This window comes from Neopelma chrysocephalum, unplaced genomic scaffold, assembly GCF_003984885.1.
Source record: "Neopelma chrysocephalum unplaced genomic scaffold, ASM398488v2 Primary Assembly neopelma1_104, whole genome shotgun sequence".
NCBI lineage: Eukaryota > Metazoa > Chordata > Aves > Passeriformes > Pipridae > Neopelma > Neopelma chrysocephalum.
In genome coordinates this window covers 1,466,948-1,491,718 of record NW_020897768.1, presented here as the reverse complement: position 1 = coordinate 1,491,718, position 24,771 = coordinate 1,466,948, and the positions used below count along the sequence as shown (strand labels likewise).

The 24,771-nt window shown below is 36.5% G+C and overlaps 1 protein-coding gene across 12 annotated transcripts in view; it reads left to right on the top strand.

Annotated features, from left to right (window-relative positions):
- Nucleotides 1-24,771, top strand: part of DST (dystonin) — a 305,079-nt gene that overhangs the window by 149,178 nt on the left and 131,130 nt on the right. For all 12 annotated transcript variants that reach the window (XM_027695988.1, XM_027695993.1, XM_027695999.1 and 9 more), the window contains 26 exons: nt 3,717-3,829; nt 3,965-4,071; nt 4,599-4,718; nt 5,047-5,142; nt 5,222-5,349; nt 8,265-8,358; nt 8,707-8,861; nt 9,728-10,190; nt 10,278-10,406; nt 10,602-10,679; nt 10,788-10,949; nt 11,044-11,148; nt 12,804-12,899; nt 14,177-14,302; nt 14,689-14,841; nt 15,095-15,249; nt 15,396-15,522; nt 16,111-16,294; nt 17,299-17,456; nt 17,777-17,955; nt 18,174-18,312; nt 19,137-19,330; nt 21,676-21,838; nt 22,520-22,603; nt 22,694-22,801; nt 23,528-23,626. In XM_027695988.1, coding sequence (XP_027551789.1) covers nt 3,717-3,829; nt 3,965-4,071; nt 4,599-4,718; nt 5,047-5,142; nt 5,222-5,349; nt 8,265-8,358; nt 8,707-8,861; nt 9,728-10,190; nt 10,278-10,406; nt 10,602-10,679; nt 10,788-10,949; nt 11,044-11,148; nt 12,804-12,899; nt 14,177-14,302; nt 14,689-14,841; nt 15,095-15,249; nt 15,396-15,522; nt 16,111-16,294; nt 17,299-17,456; nt 17,777-17,955; nt 18,174-18,312; nt 19,137-19,330; nt 21,676-21,838; nt 22,520-22,603; nt 22,694-22,801; nt 23,528-23,626 — 3,715 coding nt within the window. The remainder of the gene's footprint in view (nt 1-3,716; nt 3,830-3,964; nt 4,072-4,598; nt 4,719-5,046; nt 5,143-5,221; nt 5,350-8,264; nt 8,359-8,706; nt 8,862-9,727; nt 10,191-10,277; nt 10,407-10,601; nt 10,680-10,787; nt 10,950-11,043; nt 11,149-12,803; nt 12,900-14,176; nt 14,303-14,688; nt 14,842-15,094; nt 15,250-15,395; nt 15,523-16,110; nt 16,295-17,298; nt 17,457-17,776; nt 17,956-18,173; nt 18,313-19,136; nt 19,331-21,675; nt 21,839-22,519; nt 22,604-22,693; nt 22,802-23,527; nt 23,627-24,771) is intronic.

The following is a 24,771-nucleotide window of genomic DNA, read 5'->3' as shown; positions in this document are numbered from 1 at the left end:
TGAATTGATCATGATTTTGTCAGTTTCCCAGTTGAGGTGGTATTAATCACACCTTTCCCCTCCCCACTTTTGATACAAATTGTGTTAATTTCTAACACCTACACTAAGATCTCGAATGGCAGGCATCAGTCTTTTTATAAATGAAATGATTAAAGACTCTCAGTGTAGAAGCCAAACCCCTTGACTTAGGTGTGGCTGCAGCAGAAGCATCTTCTTTGCATGCAATGTTCCAACTCAACTAGTGTTTGGGATGTTTATGTACATGTTCTCATGGCAAGGCCCCAGCCTGCTGAAAAATATTCCACAAGATGACTCACACTATTATGACAGAAGGTAGAGTCATTGAATGTTCCTTAAAGTGCATTTAATTTAATTTGTTCTTGATTATGCATAAAACCACTTAATAGTGCTATGCAAATTGATATAAAATATATTTATAATACATGATAAATAGCTTCTACAAAATTCATGTATTTTCTCTGTAGCCTTAAAAAATAAAAATGTTTGCCATGATAGATGATGCTTTTAAATCCAATGTTTACTTCAACTAATAAAATTAAATAAATATGTTTTAGAAGGATATTCATCACAACAGCAATTTCAACAGTTAGTAGTATTGTATTTCTGTTTCGTGGACTGGTATCTCTGCAAGCTTACAGCACATAAAAATGACATTTTTTTCTATTTTAAATTGAGAAAACCCCCCCACTACTAAACAAAAGGAACAATGTGGCAATTTGATTTCCTGAGCCATGTTTTTTGGATACATTTTTCTTGAGCTAAAAAAGTTGTTTACTGAGCTCTGGGAGGAAAGCTCCTGTTCCTGTGTCTTTGCAAGGTATCCCTCTACTCTTTGCTAAGAGGAAGGGGTGACCTGCAGAGGGGTAGGCCCCAAGCTCCAAGCAGCATGCGTTTGCTGTGGCCAGTTCCAGGTGCTTTAGCATTCAAGTCATAATACTTGTCATTGCTCTTCCGTAACCCATCAGTAGGCTTGTTCTCAGTCAGCTGTGTAGCTTTCTGTCTGCTTCCAAAAAACGAAGGCAAGCACTATTAAGACAGACATGAATGCCATTCTCTGTAGTATTTTCTTCTAGACCAAGACTTTAAATAAATATAGACCAGTTAATCTAGGTCAGTATGCTATGTGCTAAGTGTATAATTAACTGAAAATAGCAGTATTCATTGCAGTTTTTCTGTGTTCTTAAGGAGAAACTGGAATAACCCTATTCTAGTAGGAGTTGCAGGGATGGGAAAGTATGTTTAAAAGATGGAGAGGCATCTCACAAAGTAGGCTTTTCTTCAGCTGGGGAGTGAAGCCACAGCACCAATGTAAAATGATGTATTATGCAAGAGCAGTAGTTTTTATTGATTTTGTTACCCATATCACAGTGAGAAAAATGTTACCTCTTCTTCATCTAAATGAAGGCTTTATTCTAAGGAGATTATTGTGTCAGTGTCTCTGCAGCTTGCAGCTTGTTTTCGGGGAATAGTCAAGGCCTTTACAACTTGTCCTTTCATGTTCTGAGAGTTGGCAATCAAACAGGCAGTATAAAGATTATTCTTGGGACATTTTTATCAAGCGTGAAACAAATTTAAAGAAGGCAGGAGGAAAAACAATAACCAAACCAACAGTGTTACACTTAGAGAAACCTGATTGTCTTTTCAAAACTGCTGTCAAAGCAATCATTATTACTCATACCATCTCTATTATTATGGCTGAAACAGGAGCGCTCAATTTTCTAACACTCTCTTTTATTTTTCATTAATTTTCTCTGCTGCTAAGAGCAATGGATGGTATTGGTTTCATTGCATTGTTTTCGTTGCACTGAAATTTATAGAAGAATAGTGTGAGCTTGATCATGGTTCTGCTAAGCATATTGGAAGTGGAAAGTCCCACTGCTTTAGAAGGATTATATTGCACTGCTAAAGTTTTATTATTAATTAAATGTTCTTTATAGGCATAATGAGTTCTGTGTTACCATCTGTCTTATAGACTTGTCTTCAAAAAAGCATGAGGAAACCAGTGATTCTAAATGGCTGAAAAGCAATAGATTTTTATTTACAGTGTCCTTGCAGTTAGTTCAAAGACAAGCTTGTATTGAGTTTCCCAAAGTTAATACTATTTTGTTATCCAGGGAATTTGGGGTGTTGCCAAATAAAATGTTATCATTAATTTTGAACAATGTGATATTTAACAGTTTTATTTCTATCTGTTGCAATTATTTAAAGCTTCTGCTAGGTACAGCCAAGAAAATAGTTTCTCTAGAAAAAAAATGAGAAAATTAAAGAACTGAATTTTTCACTAAAAGTTGAATGCCATATTTTTTTCTTTTGGTGTTTTGTGAGTCTGGTTTTCAGTAGTGTAGGATTTCAGTAGCAAAGGTTTCAGACCCTTGTGGCTCTAGTTAGCTTCAGTGGGATGAGTTTTTGCTCAGCATCTTTGTAAGTCCCTTCCTTTTTGGTGTTATGACTAACAGAATTCCCAGTGCTGAAAGAGGCAGAAAGTAACACACTCTGCACTGAGAACTGCAAGATCTAAAAGCCAAGTCCTACACAGCAAACTAAAAGGACAACAGTAGTTTTGGTCTGTTCAGCATGGAGCAGAGGAAACTGGGGAGAGACCTCCTTGCAGTCTACAACTTTCTCATTAGAGGAAGAGGAGGGGCAGGCACTGATTTCTTCTCTGTGGTGACAGTGACAGGACCCGAGGGAATGGCCTGAAGTTGTGTCAGGGGAGTTTTAGGTTGGATATTAGAAAAAAGTTCTTCAGTCAAAGAATGGTTGGGCACTGGAACAGTCTCCCCAGGGAAGTGGTCATAGCACCAAGCCTGCCAGAGTTCAAGAAACATTTGGATGATGCTCTCAGGCACATGGTGTGACTGTTGGGGATGGTCCTGTGCAGGGCCAGGAGTTGGACTTGATGATCCTTGTGGGTCCCTTCCAACTCAGCATATTCTGTGATTCTGAAGTTTTACATTAATTTAAAACATTAAAGCAATGATGCTGATACAGGATTGATACAGGATAATATTTGTGGGCCTTAAAAATGTTTACAGGTAAGATTGGCTTAAGACAAGCATTCCATTAAAAAAAATGTATTGTGGCTGGCAGTGGAGTTTAGCAGGATGAAGGTGTGAATGTGTAAGTGCAAGGAGCTAAGAGTTTTCTATAAGAGAACTGGCAGCAGTGTTTAACTGAAAGCAGGGCTTCAATGTCTGCCATTTGAAGACTTTAAAGCTCAGCAGGAATAGATTAAAGTGATGTTTTTTGTGACTAAACTTTGTTACTGTGTGGATTCTGACATGTGGTGAAAAATTTGAAGAAGAATGACTAAAAACTTGTAAAAGCAGTAGAAATTAACTCCCTTGCATAAAAGAGAAAAGTGAGTTCAACACACATCCCCCAAGTGCAGTGGAAAGGACAAGGTGTCATAATACAATGGCAGTGCACATGAATAAATATGCATAAGAAAATAGAGATGGATACAAGGGATGGATAGAAACTTTAGCTTGTAGATAGAGAAGTGACAGTGTTGTAGTTGCTTGTGTTTCTCAGTTAGCAGTGACCTCAGCCTGTTCACCTGATTTTAGTGAAATCCTTTTTAATGAAAACTCTGTTGCTGTATCCATGCATGCTCTTGGTTTGATTTACCAATGCAGCAGTGATTTCAAACTGATAAAGAGTTGTAACCAAGTGTTACTGTTCTTATTTGACAGGCCGGACCTGATAGACATGAATACCGTTGCTGTTCAAAGCAACCTTGCAAATTTAGAACATGCTTTTTTTGTAGCAGAAAAACTTGGTGTTGCCAGACTTCTGGATCCTGAAGGTAAGAGAGTTGCAGAGGGCTTTGTTGCAAAACCCCTAGCATTAAAATAAAATTCAATCTGCCTGCAGGTTGTAGCATATTTGCGAGCATTCTTACAACTATGTGATAAAGCGGTGTTCTGTCTTGCTCTTTTAGATGTCGATGTTTCCTCACCTGATGAGAAGTCAGTAATAACTTATGTGTCATCACTTTATGATGCATTTCCCAAAGTACCAGAGGGTGGTGAAGGCATCAGTGCAAATGTAAGTAAGAGAAAAATACTTGTGCTTCATAAATAAAATTCTGGATTTCAGATCCAGGATGTTAGCTGGATCTTCCATAGGACTGCTGTCACACTTTTCTTTGATATGATTTTTCTAGGTTGAGATTTTAGAGTCTTAGCTGTTTCATATCATGGACATGAAAATATCTGTGCTAAGAGTTTAACTAAAAACAATATACCTGAAGATGGAAAAAGATCGAGTCATAGTTCTTACTTTTCAGTCATGGATGTATACATTTTGCCTCTCTGATTCTTATCAATCTCAAGTTTACTAACCTAGAAAATACTGTGTTTTCAGTGGAATTATGTGGGACCAAAACTGAAGAGTGAAATCATATATTTGGAAACTTTAAGTGGTCTGTAATAAGCAAGTAAATATTGTTTCAGAATTGCAGGATTTCAAAATCTCTTTTTATATGTGTGAAGACCTCAGTCTTCAAAGCTGAAGCAGAAATGATGTCTCAGATGATTTTCATCTGTTCTGTAATCTGGGTTTTGCTTTGGCAGGATGTTGAAGTCAAATGGGTTGAATATCAGAATATGGTGAACTACCTCATGCAGTGGATCAGACACCATGTCATGATAATGTCTGACAGAACATTTCCCAACAATCCTGTGGAATTGAAGGTGAGATGTGATGGCTTAAACTTTCTGTTGGAATTACACTTTATGTTACTGACTCAAAGCAAACTTGAACAAATGATGTGCTTATTGATTTATACAATTAAAGCAACTGTAGAACAGTACTACTTCTTGACCTTTTCCAAGTAAATAAATACATTACTAACATATGAACAACCAAAAGCAAATCTTTAGTTTGACACTGATCATTTTTTGTAGAACTGTGGTAGTACAGTATAAAGGTAAGCTTGTGAAGAATATAGGAGAGGGTTTAGAGAAGAAGGTTATATTAACTATAAGTAAAAGCTGATGATTTTTTTTTATGTTTCTGTAGGCACTTTATAATCAGTATTTACAGTTTAAAGAAACAGAAATTCCACCAAAGGAGACAGATAAATCAAAAATTAAACGTCTATATAAACTGCTAGAGGTAAGTTTTAGCATGCATTGAAATGTATAGAAGTTCCCTTTCTGTGGCTTAAAATAACAAATATATATGAATTTTTAAGGTCTGGATAGAATTTGGACGCATCAAACTTTCTCAAGGCTACCATCCAAATGATATAGAAAAAGAATGGGGAAAGCTTATTATTGCCATGCTGGAAAGAGAGAAGACTCTTCGGCCTGAAGTGGAGAGGTACGCTAGTGAACGTTGGACAGGCTTGGTTAATATATTTTCTATTGTTTTAACCCATACTGAAATTTGTAAATACCTTCTTCCATGATAAATTTCCTAGAGCAAGTAATTCTACTTTTGTTCAAGGCCTGTAGTTCTTTACCTGCTTCATAGAGGCAGGTCCAGACAGAAATAACTTTTGTGGTCTCAGACGGTCAAGACGAACAGATCATCAAAGCACTTACACGCAAATATAACCACCTTCTTTGTACAATTAGTCAGAGCTGGGTTTATATCGGTTCACTGTCTCATATAAGCACCATCCTCATCCTTTACGTGAAATGTGTATTTCACTTGCTGCACAACTTTGTGGGCTAAGGTCCTGTTTAGAGATTGTTTGAGTTAGTTGTTCTCAAGAGCACACAAAACACTTAGATGTGCAAAATGCATAGTTGTCTTCCATGGTAGTAGGATGTGTGACACTGTTTTGTACATCGCTAGTAACACACTAGCATACTAGCAAATTACTGAGCATAATTAAACTCTTGATGCAGTCTGAGAACATTTCTCCTTTTTAATGGTACTTCTTAAGTTCTGTGGCGGACACAGGTGTTATCCATTCATTAATTAAGAAAAACCCTCTTTTCTTTAAGTTAAGTGCTTTTGGAGGCTTCTGTATGTGGGTAGATATAGACACCTGAGTCTGGATTCATTCTACTTAACTTTAAGCATCCAAAGGAGACACCTAAGATCTGAATCACTTTCTAGAGAATCCTGTCACTGACTTTCTGGTGACAATAGGGTGATCCTTCTCCTTGCTCCTAGGAACCTGAAAGTAGGTATGGAGAATCTGGATCATTGTATAGGAATTCCTCAGAAAGAGACAGATTTCAGCCAGAGAAGATCCCAAAGACAGTCAAAGTTAGTTAAATATGTGTCATGCTTACAAAAGCAAGAGCATGACTGAAACAGCAGATTCAGTGGGAGGTGTTGATTTCACAGCACCCTACTATGGAACAAGTTCCTATAGAGGAATATGAAGTTGTCCCCTGCAATACAGAGGTTGTCCCCTTTATGCAGAGCAGAACACTTGAAAGCAGCAGCAGAAATACAGCCTGCTAGGTCTTGTAGGTTAATCTGTCCCAAGCTGCCAAAAGCAAAGTTAGTGTCTGGCTTCACCAATAGAAATTCTGTTCATACTTGCAGAAAGCTGTATTATCTTTGTTGAGAAAATGTGTAAATGATGTTAGTTTATTTATTTTTTATTCATATGGATGGAGCACAGGTAAACAAACATGAACCTAAACTCCTTCCCGTATTTCAGGAATGGTAAACAGAGTGACAGATCGTAGAGTGATAGTCACTACCTATGGTAGTCCCTGTAAAATGAGAGAGAAAATTTCTTTAAGTGATTCTGGCTTAGTCACCAAGTTAAGATTATCAGTTGTTCTGGGCACAAGAACGTCATCCATATCTGTTGTATTGGTTATTAGTGCATCTCATTAATATGAGGTGTTGATACAGCTCCTGGGGTAAAATTTGATTGTGGCAAAAATGTGACCTCTAATACTGAAATTTGACAAGTAATAAAACTTTGCCTACAAGTCTGGTGAACACATCTGAAAGTATCAACACAGATAGACAATGTGTGGCCAGATTGGTGTATGGGATCAAACTTATTATGATGTCAGTGAGAAAAGTGCCAGACTGAGTTCTAGTTTGCAAAACTAGCAGAGTTTGGCATGCAGCAGGGGTGTGTCTGTGCCTTTGCTGTGCTCTTCTGCGTAAACAGTCACCTTGTGGGGCGGGTGTGGTTGTTCAGGAATCCTAAAAGCAGGGGGTGAAATACTGAAAAAATCACCCCTAACCCAGGTTCTGAGTTAAAATGTAAACAAAAGAGCAGTGATCAGATTTTTCTTACTTGTTTTGTGGTCAAAGCAGCAAGAAGCAATTGTCTGTGAATGAAGAAGAAGGTGAGGGCAAATTTTCAAGACAGAATAGTGAGACAGGGCAGTTAGTAAATATGCATGCTTGGACAGTGGAGTAGTGATGGTGGGTTGGATGGTGTACAGGTGTCTCAGATTATATTGTTATGAGCTGATTAACCGTGATACTCCCCCAGTTTTATTGTGCATTTCCGTTTGAAGAAAAAGGAGTCAGCCCAACCTAGAAATTATTTGTACTGAACTGCTGAGTGAGGATTTCACACTTTGCTTGTTTTTGAAACTTTTCATTGAAGAGTGAGAAACAGTGCAAAGAGTTGTTTTAGTTCTTACTTGGCTTTATAGTTATTTGGTGACACTTAAATAAAATATTTGGCATGTCTGTTTCCTAGAGACGCCCTGATGTTGCTGCCTAGTCTGTACTTGCAGAACTTTATTGCAAGGTAGAGAAGCCAAAAGCAAGGTAGCATACATAGCCCCAGGTACAATCCTTTGAAAAGCTGGCAGAATATTAGTTGCTGGGTTTTGAATGTGCGTACTCAAGCCTATTTAAAGGAGGAGTGCTAGGTGTTTGAAAAGCCAGTAGTGGAACTACATCCCTAGAAGCTGTACATTTTGTAGGAGTTTTATCTTTTCATTTTTCAGCAAATGTAAACAACCAGAAGGACCGTGCTCTGGATGTAAAAATGAATAGCAGTAGTTATAGCTATCATAGCAGCGATTCACTGTTTAGCAACAGTACTAGTACTCGAACCAGCGTTGATTCTAACGAGAATTTCCTTTCTGTTAATTGTGGTCCCACGCTGATTAAATCTTGTATAAGCTTTGGTAATGGCACCTTAGAAGGGAACAGGTAACTTGGCGTATGTATTTGTGCTTTGTGTTAGATGCTGTTGATTCATTTGTTTGTTTTTAAAGTCATACAACATGATTGGTAAATATAAATAACTTTAATACTTATTGATTTTTCTGAAAAACTTTGGCATCACCTAGGTTGGAAATGCTGCAGCAAATTGCAAACAGAATTCAGCGGGACAGCCGGAGCTGTGAGGATAAACTGATACTTGCCCGGAACGCTCTGCAGTCTGTAAGTCAGTCAGTGATTTTACTTAGTTTACTTGTCTGTATTCATGAACTTATAGCAGTAGAATGGCTACTTAAAAAAAAACTCTTAAGGATTTTTGAGTGCAACCTTAATAGCTGCTACTTTTATTTTTGTTGTACTGTTAATATAGCATTTCTTCAACAAAATACCACAAATTGCCTAGAGTAGGTTGTGTTACCTTCTCTTTTTGTCAGTAGTTAGATAAAATCCTTCACAATTGTTTTGAGATCAGAAGAAGTTTTTACAAAAAAAAAAAAACTTAGAAATTCTTACAGCTGATTTGCCTTTGGTTTAGCTGCAAGGCTTAATGACTTTCTCTTATTCATTAAGGACACCAAGCGATTAGAGTCAGGGCTCCAGTTCCAACATGAAGCAGAGGTAGCTGGCTATATTCTTGAATCTGAGAACCTTCTTCGTCAGCAAGTGGTTGATGCCCAAATTCTTATTGATGGAAAATACTATCAAGCAGACCAGCTTGTTCAAAGGTACTTTACAGTGTGTTTATGTAAACAAGTAAACGTCCCAAGTGTGGATACCCCTTACGGACAACATTTTCAGTTCTTTCTGTCGGTGAAAAAATTTATCAATCAGTCACTAGGCACCCAAATATCAGGTAGTTTGGTGGGTACATTACCCACAAATATTGAAGACAAGAGGAGCTGTTTGTACTTATTTGTGAAAATGAAGTAGTTCCTCTGAACATGTCTTAATGTTTAATGTCTACTAGATATTTGTGTGTAAAGATGTAAGCTTGTTTACTGTACCTAAAATGTGTTTAGAATTCACTAACTGTGATTTTTTTTAAATGGGGGCAAGATTTTAGGTGATAGCTATAGGTTTATTAACAGGTAATAAGTGAGGTAACATGAGGTTATATGTGGCAGTGTGTATATAGTCTTGGCACAAAGAAGCATTTAAACAGCATAATTCAGTTTTATGAAGAAGTGGCTCTAAAGTTTTTTCAGGATCCGTCCTGGGCTGGTTGAGATCAAACACATAGCTCCTTGGCAGTGAACTGCAAGTGTTTGATCTACTGCAACATGTAGTATCTTGTAAGATTTCTGGTTTGCTGATTGTTCACTGGAATCGTGTATAGTGCATGTTAGTGCCCATACCATGCTGATTTTTTTAGTCATTGCCTGATTTCTTCATCTGTTATCTGTATAGAAGTATAAGCTGACATATCCTGTCCTGATAGAAGAGCATTTTTATAAATATTTAAGTGTGACTAAAGTGTAACAGATCATGTGAATTCAAATCACTATTCGAATCAGTTCAGCATGATAAACCTTAATCATAAGCATTCATTGAAATTATTTTCATTTATTTTTTTCTTATTTTGTTTTAATAGAGTTGCAAAACTTCGTGATGAACTGATGGCCTTACGGACTGAATGTTCTTCTGTGTACAACAAGGGGCATGCATTGACCACAGAGCAGACAAAGCTTATGATATCAGGAATAACCGAAAGCTTAAACTCAGGATTTACAACAAACCTAACCCCTGAATTAAATGCTGCAATGACCCAAGGTTTAACACCTACTTTGGCTTCTTCCAGCTTGACATCTGGCCTTTCATCAGGTCTTACTTCCAGACTGACACCAACCATCACTCCTGCTTACCCTCCAGGCATCCCACCACGGTTAATCCAGAGCTATGTGACAGGAGTAGACAGTGGGACTGTGCAAACACTCAAACTGATGCAAATCAGAAAACCTCTTATGAAATCAGCTTTTGTGGATCAGAATTTAACAGAAGAAGAGGTGAACATGAAATTTGTCCAGGACCTATTGAGCTGGGTGGAAGAAATGCAGGTACCCATCTTCGTGGAAACAGTCCACTTTTAATTATTACGTTTACTTCTTATAGAACATGGCTAATTTTTTCTTCCTCTTTGTAAGGTGCAACTTGATCGAACAGAATGGGGTTCAGATTTACCAAGTGTTGAAAGCCATTTGGAAAATCACAAAAATGTCCACAAAGCTATTGAGGAATTTGAATCCAGCCTTAAAGAAGCCAAAATGAGTGAGGTACTGCACCATATTCTTTAGTTCTTTGGTTAATTTCTCACTGGGTGACCCATAAACTAATGTTGAATTTTAGAACTATGTTTGGGTTTCACAGTCTTACTTTTACTTCTGATCTCTGGATGACTTTTGATGAAATCAGGAGATCTAACATATCTAACCTTTTTGTTGTCTTTTGATCTCATATGCCAAATACAGATCCAAATGACTGCTCCTCTTAAACTCAGTTATGTGGAAAAATTGCACAAACTGGAGAGTCAGTATTCAAAGCTCTTGGTAAGTTCATCATTCCTCTTCCATGTTCAGCTTTTCAGTGTGCGTAATCTCTGAAAAGGGATGAACTTTAAATTCTGATTCTTGTAAATATTTTTCTTTTTAATAAAGAACACATCGAGAAATCAGGAAAGGCATCTAGATACTCTTCACAATTTTGTGTCTCGTGCTACTAGAGAATTGATATGGCTGAATGAAAAAGAAGAGGAAGAGGTTGCATATGACTGGAGTGAGAGAAACTCCAATATAGCAAGAAAAAAGGAATATCATGCGGTATGTATTGTTAGTATAATCTAGAGAGAATAATTAAGTCATCTTTGATAATTTAAGAAATTTCTAATACTTTTTTTTCTTTGTCTGGAAAAAGGAATTAATGAGAGAACTTGATGAAAAAGAAGAAGTTATAAAATCAGTACAAGAAATAGCTGAACAGTTGCTTCTTGAAAATCACCCAGCCAGGCTAACCATTGAAGTAAGTTAGTAAAAACAACACAGAAACAGCAAAAGTTTTGGGATTTAACAGAGCTTAATTTGGGGAGAAAAGAAGGGAAGTGCTAACTTAGAGGAAATTAAACAAGACTCTAAATAAAAGGGCCTTCTTTTCTTTCTTCTTCAGCATCTCTGTCATATCTGTATTCCAGTTTTCAAAAAATAAAACCACTTTTATAAAGTTATGGATACCTCTTGGATTGCTTAGATGAAATTCCCCTAAACTCTAAAATTAAAATTTTCAGAGTTGGTCTGTACAGATGTTTCTGGTCATGCGCGCAGCTTTTAGTGTTATTGATACAAATTGCATTAGCAGACTGAGGGCACAGAACAGTCCTTATGTGGTTTCTTTCCTGTTGGATTGAAAGAAGTTTCAGTGGGAGCTTTTCTAGTCATTTACTCTATCTGCAGGTTCCTATTATGATTTAGAGTTGGTTTCATAACTTATTTGTCAGTGAATTACGAAACCTGTTTGGATGTTAAAAATATGACCAGATGATGTGATTTACTTCAGGCTTGAATCAAGCTCTATGTAACACGTACAGAAAATTTACTGTAGCTGTTGTAGGGTCATAACAGGTTTCCAAAGGAGAATGTAAAATGTTTTTCCTTGTAGATCTTCAAGAAAAGAGTAGATACAGACAGTAGGTGGTAAACATTGAAACAGTGAATAGCTGATTTATTATATAAAAATAAAAAAATTCAGAAAGAATGGATTTTTATTGTTCTTCAGCTCAGTGAGTTCACATGTGCCTAAAGTGGAAACTTGAAGAAAACTCCTCCCTTCCTTCCTTCTCTCAATAATAAATGACTTTTTATGTAATGTGGGGATCTCTATTCCTGAAAAGTATATGCTGTTCTAATGGTTTCCTATCAGTGGAAAATACTAATATATTAAAGAGGAGTATTATGAAAACAGGCCACCGCAGTGACAATGACCGTGCAGGTTATGCTGTCTCCAGTAATGCTACGCTGGGGTATTTATTAAAAATAATAATAAAAAAATCCTTTTCTACAGAAGAACCTATGCATTAATGCATCACTTTGAAATTCCTTGAAGTCAATGGAAAAGCTGTTTTGAATTCCCTGAGAATCGGAATTGAAAATCCGAAACCTGTGGCTGATTTCCCGGGGGCGAGAGCGCCCCCTGCTGGTGAAGGCGCTTTAAATTCCTGCGCGAGTGTCACATTGTTACCTATTGCAGCGAGTCTTTTTTAGTTGTGTAGTCAGTGGTACTTTGATATCCGATTTATGTCCAGGAAAGAATGCATCTATTTTGACGGAGTAAATAGAGATACAGAACTGTAGATGAGCTTAGACTGGAGGAACCTTTAGAGTTGTACTCCGGCTCTTGCTTGGAGCAGTGTCAGGGATTTGTTTGGCCCAGTTCTGACCAGGCCAGAGGATGGTGATTTCGCAGTCCCTCTGGGCAAGTTTTCCTGTGTTTGACTACACTGTAGTGACAGGATTTTTTTTTCCTCCCATCTAATTGGAATTTTCCTTGCTGCAGCTTGCTTTTCCAGGGTGAGGAGGTCAAGTTTAGCTTCTTGTGTTTGCTATGTTGCTTTCATGTTTCCTAAAGGTATTAAAGTTTTAATTGTAATTTCCTTTTTTAAAATATATCTCTCTTCCTTAAAGGCCTATAGAGCAGCAATGCAGACCCAATGGAGCTGGATTCTCCAGCTCTGTCACTGTGTTGAACAACATTTGAGAGAAAATGCTGCATATTTTGAGGTAAGAAAGTAAATCAATAAAAATGTGAAATGTTTTAAGTTATGTCCATGGTCAAAAAGTTCCACCAGAAGTGCTAGTTGTTGTCTCACAGTAGTTGTAGAATTGACATTTGTCGTGTACGGTCGTTAGATGATGAGCTATACTCCTACAGTGTTACCATGCCGATATTTCTTCACTACAGCTATATCAGTTCACAGCAGATAAAAATCTGGCCTGAGATTTTTTCAGTGATGCAGCTGGAGGTGGAGACTCTGAGAAAGAAGCTATGTTCTCTCCCTGTTGTGCACAACAACTGTTAATACAGCTTCTGCAGATGATGTAGACGGGAGGATGGAAGAACGTATTCTAGATGGTTATTCCAGGACTTCTCAAAAGGAAATAGAATTTACAGTATTAATAATAAATGGAGCAGAGAACACCCTGACAGCAGACAGGTCTGACGAAACACCCATCTGCTTGCCTGATTATCATCCATCCACTCAGCAAATGATTCAGAACTCAGTTACTGAGTTTTTAGTTTGTTAGTTTTTTTGGCTTTTAAAAAATCTACTTTTTGAAAATATTTAAATTATAAAGAGTAATCTTTAGTATCTTCTGGGTTGGATGACTGAAGATAAAAAGGGGGTGATGTGGGGATAAGATTCCTTTGGACTGAGAAGGATGGAAGCCCAAAGTGAGGAAAGGGCCACTGGAGAAGACAAAGCAATTGTTGCTCCTACTGGTCAGGATAAGAAATGGGAATTCTGGATTTAAGCAATGAGGTTTAAGGGACAGAATGGGGTGAGGATTGTCACAGGACATTTCTCTTCCCAACTGTGCTTAACCAGGATCCTAGTTTGGGGGTGCAGATGCCCAAGCAGAACTGTCAAGTGTGGCAGCTCACTTCCCTTTCTACACAAAGTGTTTGCCCCTTTGCTCCCTGGATTTTGCAGCTAGTTTCTATACTATATTCTTTATATATGAAAGTAGTTGTGATTCCAAGGAAAGCTTGACTTCAGAAAACTTTTCCATTTCAGGAACAGTAATGAACTAAGGTTCAATAACTGCTCAATTAATTTTGCCTTTATGTAGTACCACGAATAACTGGTGTGTGCCTTCTTGAAGAGTACATTTAGACATGAGGTCATGAATCTCTCTGCATATGTGGTACAGTGGTCACTTCAAGCAACTAGAAAAGGTTATTTTTAAAAAGTCAGCACTTGAAATCAACTTTGGTATAGCTGATTGTATACTTTTTAGGTTGTTTAAAAATAACCCTGGTATTTATCTCATCCTAGTTTTTCAGTGATGCCAAAGAAGCCATGGAATATTTGAAGAATTTGAAAGATACCATATACCGAAAATACAGTTGTGATAGATCAAGCAGTGTTCATAGGCTGGAAGACCTTGTCCAGGAGTCTATGGTAAGAATTCGAGGACCCTATTAACATGAGTTACAATGAAACCAGAAATGTGTAGAATTATAGTTGGATATAAAATGTGTTAAGATTATTCATTTGAAGTGAAGGGAAAATAGTTCATTTTTCAGAAGTTATAAATAAATAGTTGTATTTATCCATTTGCAAAGACTGTTTTTCACAACTTTAAAACACAGTGTTATTTATTTCTTTATATTTACAATACCAGATGTGGGAAACCAGTGGCTACAGAAAGATACTTTGTTCTTGTAAAATGTGTTACTTTTAAGATACACAGTAGGAGTCAGGAAAAGTAAAGCTTAACAGGATCAAAAAGGCAACACTGAATTCTGGCCATCTCTTATGACGTATTCTTTTCTTAACTGTTTTAGGAAGAAAAAGAACAACTCTTGCAGTATAAGAGCACAGTGGCAGGCCTTGTGGGAAGAGCAAAGGCAATAATTCAGCTGAAGCCAAGAAACCCTGACTGTGTACTCAAAACATCCATCCCAATTAAAGCCATCTGTGACTATAGACAAATTGAGGTTAGAAACTTGAATTTCTTCAAACCAATTACAGATGTGAGAATTCAGCTAAAGTTTTGTTAATTACCATGTTCCTGGAGAAAGCTGGGCTCTAAATTTCTTCCACCCTAGTAAACAAGAGCAAATCCCTGTGTTGGAACATTGGTTTTGTTGTTCTTTTGCTTATTTGTAGACACCGTTTGCAGAAGTGCTTTGTACAATTATTTCGTAATGCTTGACTCATCAAATTATTCTGCTTTTCTGTTAATACTAGATAACTATTTACAAAGATGATGAGTGTATATTAGCAAACAACTCCCATCGTGCTAAATGGAAAGTCATTAGCCCAAGTGGTAATGAGGCCATGGTTCCATCTGTATGCTTTACAGTTCCTCCACCAAACAAAGAAGCAATAGATACAGCCAACAGGTAGGGACAAAACTGTCTATTTTCTGTTAAAATTAATTTATATGAAACTTGGGTTAAAAGAATATCTTACAGGATGGTTTTGTGTTTTGTTTTTTTCTTTTTCATGTGTTACCCTGATCTAAAGTTGGAATTTTTTCATATTTCAGGATTGAACAGCAATTTCAGAATGTTCTGGCCCTTTGGCATGAGTCACATGTAAACATGAAGAGTGTGGTATCCTGGCATTACCTGACAAATGAAATTGAAGCTGTTAGAGCTGGCAATGTTGCCTCGGTATGTGCTATGACTAGGAAGGGCTCTTAACCATTTACTTGGAAGTCATAGGATATACTTCCTGGAAATGTATAATCAGTGATTTGCAGCAATCCTCATCTTCCTTGTGGGATTAGCTAGCAGCAGTGGCCATGCTGGTTATCAGTGTGCAATGTTCTGCCCTGATCTGAGCAGTCTTTTCACAGTTACATTTGGGGAAGGAGCAGAGCGGTGATGTCAGGAAAACTGCTTGCAGCCTGGTCTCCTATTGTGAGCAGAGACCTCTTGAAAGCAATGAACAGTAACTAAATTCTGCATTTTGTGCTGCAATAGTCTACCTTTCTGCATTTATGTTGAAGATATCTGGGGAGATTAGCTTCATTAGGCTAAGGTTTATCTTCCTGAAGACAGCCATTATTTCCTCATGCTACAGCTTCTGACTAACAGTGGAACAACTGTGAAGCAACATTTAGTCTTTCAAGCTGAGGACCGAATACTCATTCCTCCATAATGCGTTTTTCATTCTTGTACATATCTGTAACTTGAAATGGGAACTGTGTGAGTGATGCATCATCTTTGACTGTGCTTTGGGTTTATAATCTGTTGCAGATAAAGACAATGCTGCCAGGTGAACATCAGCAGGTTCTAAGCAATTTGCAGTCCCGCTTTGATGATTTTTTGGAAGACAGCCAGGAGTCCAAAATCTTTACAAGCTCTGATACAGCACAGCTGGAAAGGGAAGTTAATGTTTGCAAGCAGTACTATCAAGAACTTCTTAAGTCTGCAGAAAGAGGTAAAACTTAGTTTAGTGTGCTAGAAAGATGCCCTCATGAAAGAGATTTTAATTCTTGATCCTGAGACCTGTTTTATCATATTGATATTGTTATCACATTGATATTGTTATCACCTCAATTCTTTTGAACAGAGTTGTTTTAACAATGTGCACAATTATATTGTACTGAAGCTCTAATTTTTGTATTAACTTTGTATATATTAACCTATGTACCAAATATTGTTGTGTTACTTAATATATAGAGTACTACAACAAATTTTACACCCAAGAATTTATTACGTGCCTTACAGCTCACTGTTTAGTCATGCCTTTCTTGCTTTTGAATGCTGGAAATACAGCTTGATTACTTTGTTGATTTCATAACAGAATTAAAACTTTTTTCAAACTGTTAAGGCAAGAAAAGCATCCTAGGTATTTCTCTAGCTTCACAGAATGCTTGTAGTTACTGTTCTCTTAATGTTCTTTTTAATACATTGAGAATAGAAAGCTTAAAATGTCTGTTCTGATTTACTGTTGAGTAAATCAGTAATTTAAAGAAATACAGTAGAGCAAAGCTGATTACTTTATTAGCATAGTTCACTGCACTTCAGGAGAGATGTGTTACCCTGTGCACTGGAAAGAGAGAATTTAAGGTATCTGATATCACTGGTTGAGAGAATCAGTCACTAGGTTTAGCAAAGTCTGCATAGGGGTGATGCCTATGCCTGGGACACATGGACAAAAGTTTTTCATGGGTGAGGAGATGATCTAATAACAGCAAAAATTAAGGGTTCCTAAAATTTTCCTTATCGCCAAAATTCCAATGGAAACTGATGGCATTTCAACCAGACACAGAAAGACTTCACAGAGAATCACACAGAATATGCCAAGGTGAAAGGGACCCATAAAGATCATTGAGTCCAACCCTTGTAGAACGATGACTTTATGAAGTGTTTCATGAGACAATATGTTGAAAATGACATGATGACTTTGCTTGCTAACACGTGCCTTATTTCTTTCAACAGAGGAGCAGGAAGAATCTATTTACAATCTGTACATCTCTGAAGTTAGAAATATCAGACTACGGCTAGAGACTTGTGAGGAGCGGTTAATACGGCAGATCCGAACACCAATGGAAAGGGATGATGTACATGAAAATGTGCTTAGGATTTCAGAGCAAGAGGTGAGCCTTTGAGAAAGTCTGTTTTACCTAGGAAAAGTTTTATTTGAAAATGAATATATGCAAAGATTTTGAGTGTAGCCAGGAAGGTTTACACTGCATCTTGTAAGGATGAGTCAAATATTATGCTTGGGTTTGTGAGAAAAAGAAGCTGATAAGTGGTGATTCTGTTAGTTTCCCTATTATACATTTGTTTCTTTTTATTTTTTTTATGTTGTACACATGAAACAAGCAAAGGGCATACCTGTACTGATAGTGATATGTAGAGTATATATCAGGTTGATGTAGGATGAAAGCACTGTCAGTCACCTTTCATTTTACAGAAACTGAAGAAAGAACTGGATCGACTGAAGGATGACTTGGGAGCCATCACAGATAAATGTGAAGAGTTTTTCGGTCAAGCTGCTGGTTCACCTTCAGTCCCTACCCTGCGCTCTGAGCTCAATGTTGTTATTCAAAACATGAATCAAGTTTATTCTATGTCTTCCATTTTCATAGATAAGTATGTACTAGGGTATCTTCCATCACACCTTTTAGTTCACAATTTTCTCTTCAAAATAAATTGAAGATATTAGTATGAATAATACTGATCGAGGAAAGGGGAGTTAATATTTTAACGTTTTATAAAGGGGTGCCCCATGATAGGAAAAGACTGAAGAACACAAATGTGTTGAATGTTGTTATTGATGGTTCAGTTAACAGGATATTACTGTTTTTCAGATTAAAAACTATAAATTTGGTCCTGACGAACACCCAAACAGCAGAATCATTAGTAAAACACTATGAAACTAAGTTATGTGAAGAAGAGGCAGTAATGGCTGACAAAAACCATATTGAAAACCTGATGGGCACATTAAAGGTAAGAGTTTGCTGGTGCCTTCTCATAGGCAAATCAAAAAATAAGACAAAAAGTATCTATCTTGTAACACCTGACTTGGTTATGCTATACTGTATAGTGTATAAAAAATTGGCTTGTATATTTAGTTTTAGTCTTCATTGGGATTGACATCTCAGAAAAGAATTGCTTCGGAGCATTAGGAATTGGATAGTTTGAAAGCATGTTCCCGCTGTTAGGAAATGCTGTGAAGTATTTGAACTTCCAAGCGTGGCACTTGTTAATGCTGCAGTAAGATTTTTTTCTCTTCACAAGGTAGCATATACATAAGGTAACATAAATATAGAGTTATACTTATGTTATATAAACATGACCACACTAGCATTCCTACTACTGCTATAGTATACTAATCAGGCTTTCCTAGGAAGCTGGGCATATATCTTTGAGAAATGGAAAGACTGAACTGAAGCATTTTTTGTTTGCTGTATATACCTCTTTTTAATATTGCAAAATATGAGTAATGCTTTTTTTTGTTAGAGTGATTGGCATCTGTCTAATGATTTTTTTGGAAGATGTAGTTTATGAGATAATTGTGTTAATTTGATGGCTGTGTTTTGATCTACGTGTCTTAGGGGTTGCTGTTACTAAGAATTATTTTGCATTTTATAACTATTAGTTGCTACAGACCCATTCTGGTACCATTTGAGTATTTGAGCAAGCAGAAGTAAAATATTAATTCAAACATTTTGATTCATTAATTTATACATTTTACTCATGTAAAATCCTAATTTATAAAATAGTGTCATAATTTATGAGTTATTTACAATTTTTCATTTCTCATATACTAGCAATGGAGATCTGAAGTAGATGAAAAAAGACAAACATTCCATGCCTTAGAGGATGAATTGCAGAAGGCAAAGATGATCAGTGATCAGATGTTTAAAATGCACAAGGAACGTGATCTTGACTTTGACTGGCATAAAGAAAAAGTGGACCAGTTGGCCGAGAGGTGGCAAAATGTTCATTGTCAAATTGAAAATAGGTTTGTGTAACTTTTTATTATAAATTGTTTGTGTTCTATACTGGTTTTAATATTTCTGAGGAAAAACAATCAGAAATTCATACTAAAACAGGTCTGAATAGTTTTCTGAGCTGTTTTTGAAATTTGCTAAGACGAATACCTTTTTTGTGCTGCTGACATCATTGCCTGACTTTTCCACAGGAAATGTCTATGACTATTAAGCACCAAAAGATGATCAAGATTATTTACTTACAACTTACCGATACATAGTAGAGATACATTCTCTTTCTTCTTCTTCTTCAAAAAAACCAACAGAAAAAGCCTGCAGAAGTGACCGGCAATCCTATGGAAATACCATCTGTTTCTCTGCATAATTAGTTCTGACAGGCTAAACTGATGAAGTGATTCATCAGTTATGATTGGACTCATGTTAATTTGCTTTTGATGATTCAAGTGCTAAGTCTGGAAGTCCTTAGCTTCCATTGACTTCTGTGATAATTTTGGTGCAATAACTTTTTGATGAAGTGCCTCTTTTTTTTTTTTTTTGTGTATGTGTGTGTGCACAGCCTCAATATCCAGTTGAGATGTTGCTCTAAATTCAAACCTTTACTGTCAAGTTGATATTGAAAAATGTTACTCAAATGCACAAGCCTACACAGATCTGCAGATACAGCAGAACACACCTATCTGTAGTTCTGATGGAGATGTCCATACATGACTTTCCAGAAAATACTTTTTCCTTCAGTCTCCACAGTTCTGTTTCCTATATGTAAAGGAAGCAGAACTGTAGAGACTGAAGGACAAAATATAAGCAAGTTGAGGAAGTCTGTACTATACAGTCTGAATTTATTTTCTTTAAAATGTACTTCATTTTGTCATTATAGATAACCTGAACAAGAGCATTGAAGATAATGCTGTTGATGTAAAAGTTCACAAAACAACCTGTCACATTTTTGTCCTTCTTTTCTAAGGGGTGAATATCCATTCAGATGCAATACTGAAGTTTTTCACTTGCAATTAACTAATTTAGTTGTGTCTATTTAACATTGCTGGAAAGTTAGATGGAAAATGGGAAAAAGCCAACTCACTTAAAGCTGACTGCAGAATGACTAGCTTTAAATCCTCCTCAGATTTTTCATCATTTGATAGTTTAACATAATTTAAATGATTAAACAGTGGTTTTATGAGTTACTGAAATTTCCTTATTTCCTCAGAGAGTAAACATGAACCACATGCTTTCCTCACAGGACTCCATCCTGAATAGACTATGCTGAAAAATGGCTGTTAAAGCATAGTGGCTTCTGGTGTAAATAAGACAGTGTGCTGCTGGTAGTTGCAGCACAGAGCTGTAAAGAGGCTGCTTTCTGCAAATGTTTTCTCTTCCGCTTCCTACCAGCTTAACACTGATGATCACTATACAAAAAATATGTACAAATATTGGCTGCAGTTACCATGATCCTTTCTCTTTTTCATGGTTATTAGCTTTAAAACATGCTTAAGTATGAAACCTGAGTAATACAGTTTCCTTTGCTTGCTCTTTTTGGTATCTTGAGAACAACGCTAGAGCGATTCCAAGTATTCATTCCTAGTCAAACTGTAAAAAGTTGTGTAATAAGTATGTTTATCCTGCAGTGTTGAGTGGTCATATTTATATGATCTTTTAAGTAGAATCTTAGAATATCCTGAGTTGGAAGGGAGCCACAAGGATCAAGTGTTACTCCTGGCTCTGCACAGAACAACTGCCAAAATCACACCATGATAACGTGTAACAGTATAAGGATCATGAAAGAAGAAGTCAGTATTTCTATCAGTACGAAAATGAATTTGAAAAAATACACAGAACTCTCTTTACAGGTCAAAACCATGATTTAAAAATGGCTGTACAGGATTTTGCACATTAGCAGTCTTCAGTTTTAGTGTAATTCTGTTGTTTTGTGGGAGGCACAAAGTGTATGCTACTGCTACTTAACTCCAGCACAGCACACTTCTTCTTGTCCCATAGGTCACATTTGAAATACTCTCGCTTCTTGTAACAGAATTGATTGCTGTTGCAGAGCCCTCCCTCTTCCTTGTGGTTTCCTGTGCTCATTGAGTTTCAAGCAGATGAGCACACTAATAAGGGATATATGCAGAGTTTCTTCTGTAGTAGGATCTTTCCTGGATGCCCTTTATGAGAAATGAAAAGGCTTCACGAAGCTGGGAGCCTTGGTGTTTGAGAAGTGAATTTGCTGTTTGTTGAGTTTTATTTTAGTATGTTTAAAGTGTGAGTTGTAGCAGAGTTAAGGCATTCAAACCCTTTAAAGTTGCATTTTTTGTCTTTAATAATCATCTTCTCCCCTTTTACCTATCTTCTAAAATAAAATCAGGTTGCGTGACTTAGAAGGTATTAATAAATCTCTGAAGTATTATAAAGATACTTACAATTCTTTGGACACTTGGATTCAACAAGTAGAAGATACTCAGCGAAAGATTCAAGAAATACATCCTGAAAATAGCAAAGCATTGGCTAAACAGTTGAACCAACATAAGGTATGAAAGGGATGTCCTTGTGGAAAAGCACTTCTGTAATGACCAAAGAATTATCATATCAGTTTAACCCAGTGATGTCAGTCTTTTTTATTATGAGGTGCTTGTATCCATCAGTCCTTACTGTAAAATGCCAAGTAATCATGAGATTATATGATTTTATGTTTCTAATGCAACCATGGGTATATCACTGATGACTGTCATTTTATAGACCAGATTGTTTGATCGTGCAAAGATCAAAACCTTAAAAATTCTGGACTCTCCTTATCACATAATTTTGTATTCAGTACTGCTCTTGGTATTTATGGGTGTAGAAATATTTTCATGGAAGCAGACCTAAACTTAACAACTGTCTCCTGCAAGAAGGAAATGCAACTTAAATAAGAGACAAAATAACAAATTATATGCATGAAATAGTATATTCCTGATTTTGGTTTAAGTTCACTCACCACCCGTTAAAGCTGGCAGGTTTTTTCACTTCTTTCGTACCATAAATCTGATGAAGCTCAGGCTTGAGCATAATTACTTGTACATCCATGGATAGGAGCATATTAAATGTTTGATAAACTAGATGTTAGATAAACATCTACTTATGTGAGATGATGCCAGATAAAGTAAAAATATTAATTATAATAGTAATAAAAATAACTTTTTAAGATAAAAATATAGATTCTTATTTTACAGATGCTGGTTTCTGAGATTGAAATGAAACAAAGCAAAATAGACGAATGCCAGAAGTATTCAGAGCAATACTCAGCTGCTGTGAAGGTAACAAATAACATTACACTTGTAATCCTATTGTTTTAGTGTCAGTATCTTGTGGGGTGCCAATCATTTAGTGTATTTTCTCTTTTACAGGACTATGAGTTACAGACCATGACCTACAGAGCTATGGTTGACTCCCAACAAAAATCTCCAGTGAAGCGCCGAAGAATACAAAGCTCATCAGACTTCATTATTCAAGAGGTAAATGGATTTCTTGTGACAGGAAAATGTTAGTCTTTGCTTAGAACAGTGTAAACACAAGAGTGTTTGGATTCATTGATGATTAAATAGGATAATCCAAGCAAGATTATTTTTATCTCTATAGATACGTGATATGATAAATATTCTCTTGGTCATTATGCTGTATTTAGGCAACAAGACTGTATATTGCAGTTGATGAACAAAAGTAATCCAAATAATAGAAAGCTGTATGAGAATTTGACCTCAGGAAAACTATTCACTACCTCTGGGCTGGACCTTGATCACAGTAAACAGGGTCAGTGTTCATCTTGACTAAGGTAAAACTTACCAGATCTGGATGTTTTGATAGATTCCAAGGCAAATCAGCCTCATTTGGGTGGGAAAGATAAATCTGCCTCCCTGATAACTGTAAGAGAGAAGAATAGTGACCAGCACTGCTTGCCCCTCTTATAACCTGTTATTGGAGGGGAAAGAATCAAATTTCTTCTCCTTATGGATCTCCTCATAGCTCCTTAGGATTTATTAGTGCAAGTGGACCCTGTTGATGGCATTAAACTTTGGAATCAAACTTAGGACTTTGGATTCCACAATCAGAATTTTGAGATGAGAATTGGGATAGGTTCTACATTAGTGTTTATCACTTATTTTGAGGTTAATTAGTTATTTTGAGGTTAATTTGAGTGTTTTCCTTTGTCATACCTCTCCCCCTCCTTTGTTTCTCTACAGTTCATGGATTTACGGACTCGTTATACTGCCTTGGTGACCTTGATGACTCAATACATTAAGTTTGCAGGTGACTCTTTGAAAAGACTGGAAGAGGAAGAGGTAGGTCTTTCCCTGTCAGTCAACCAAGCAAAAAGAACATCTAGGCAAACAAACAGCTATATACCTGTTGGAATGATTCACAAAACTAAAATTTGTTATGTAGTGCACATTATACAGGAACGTAGCACCGTACCATCCATACATGTTGCCAGTTCCTCCAGCTAAAAGGATCATATGATTCACTAAATTCTGATGGAGACATAGTTACATACATTCAGTTTTAATACTTTAATATATTAGGGCTTGATCTTTTGCATAAATGCAGACATTACGATGAGGACAAACTTACTGTGCATGCGCTGTTGATATCCTGTGTAGGCCTCTTAATATTCCCTAGTGTGCATTCTGGTCCACTTAACAACATGTAAGGAAGTTCTTTTAACAGGGAGGTATGATGCCCTCTTAATTAATTTCTGAAATGTCTTTGACATTTTCAGGTACTTTTTTCCATTTGTCCTTCTACCACATTGTTTCCTTGGGGTCAAACAGCATTTTATTTATACTTCGTGTTGAATCTTATTAACAAGAGTAGGTTACTGAAGTTAGACTGACAAATTATTCAAAATACATGTTTCCTGGAGAGTCAACTTTCCAAATAATTGAGAAAAAATACTTCTGAATTCTTCACTTTCTTTTGAAATCTCTTTCTGGAAGAGATTGTATATAGTCATTCTTTAAGGACCACATTATTTTAGTATAAACTTTATATATTGGATTAAATTGAAGAACACTATCATATGGGTATAAATTTTAATGTTATTGTTACAGAAAAGAACCAGAGTTCTATAATTCTGGTGCTGGCTTTGTATTTATTGGCTTTTCTTGCTATTAAATTACCTCTGAACCAACTGTAACACTAACAGCATTGCATCTTTTTGCATCAAGCGGTGGAGCAAACTGATGGAAATATATAATATTTGTTGATAAGTAACCATCATAACTGAAGATTTAATATGACTTGTAAAGTTAATGTCATCAAAGATAAAAAGTCAAACAAAGAACAAGGATCAGGAAACCTGTGAATGTCAATAGGCTTCATGTTCTTCAAGAACAAATGGAATCTCTCAAAACATTTTGAGTTTCAGTCTGCTCTGAGTCTCCAGGACTGCTTTTTTGGAAATCCAATACTCCCCATCTTCCCTCCT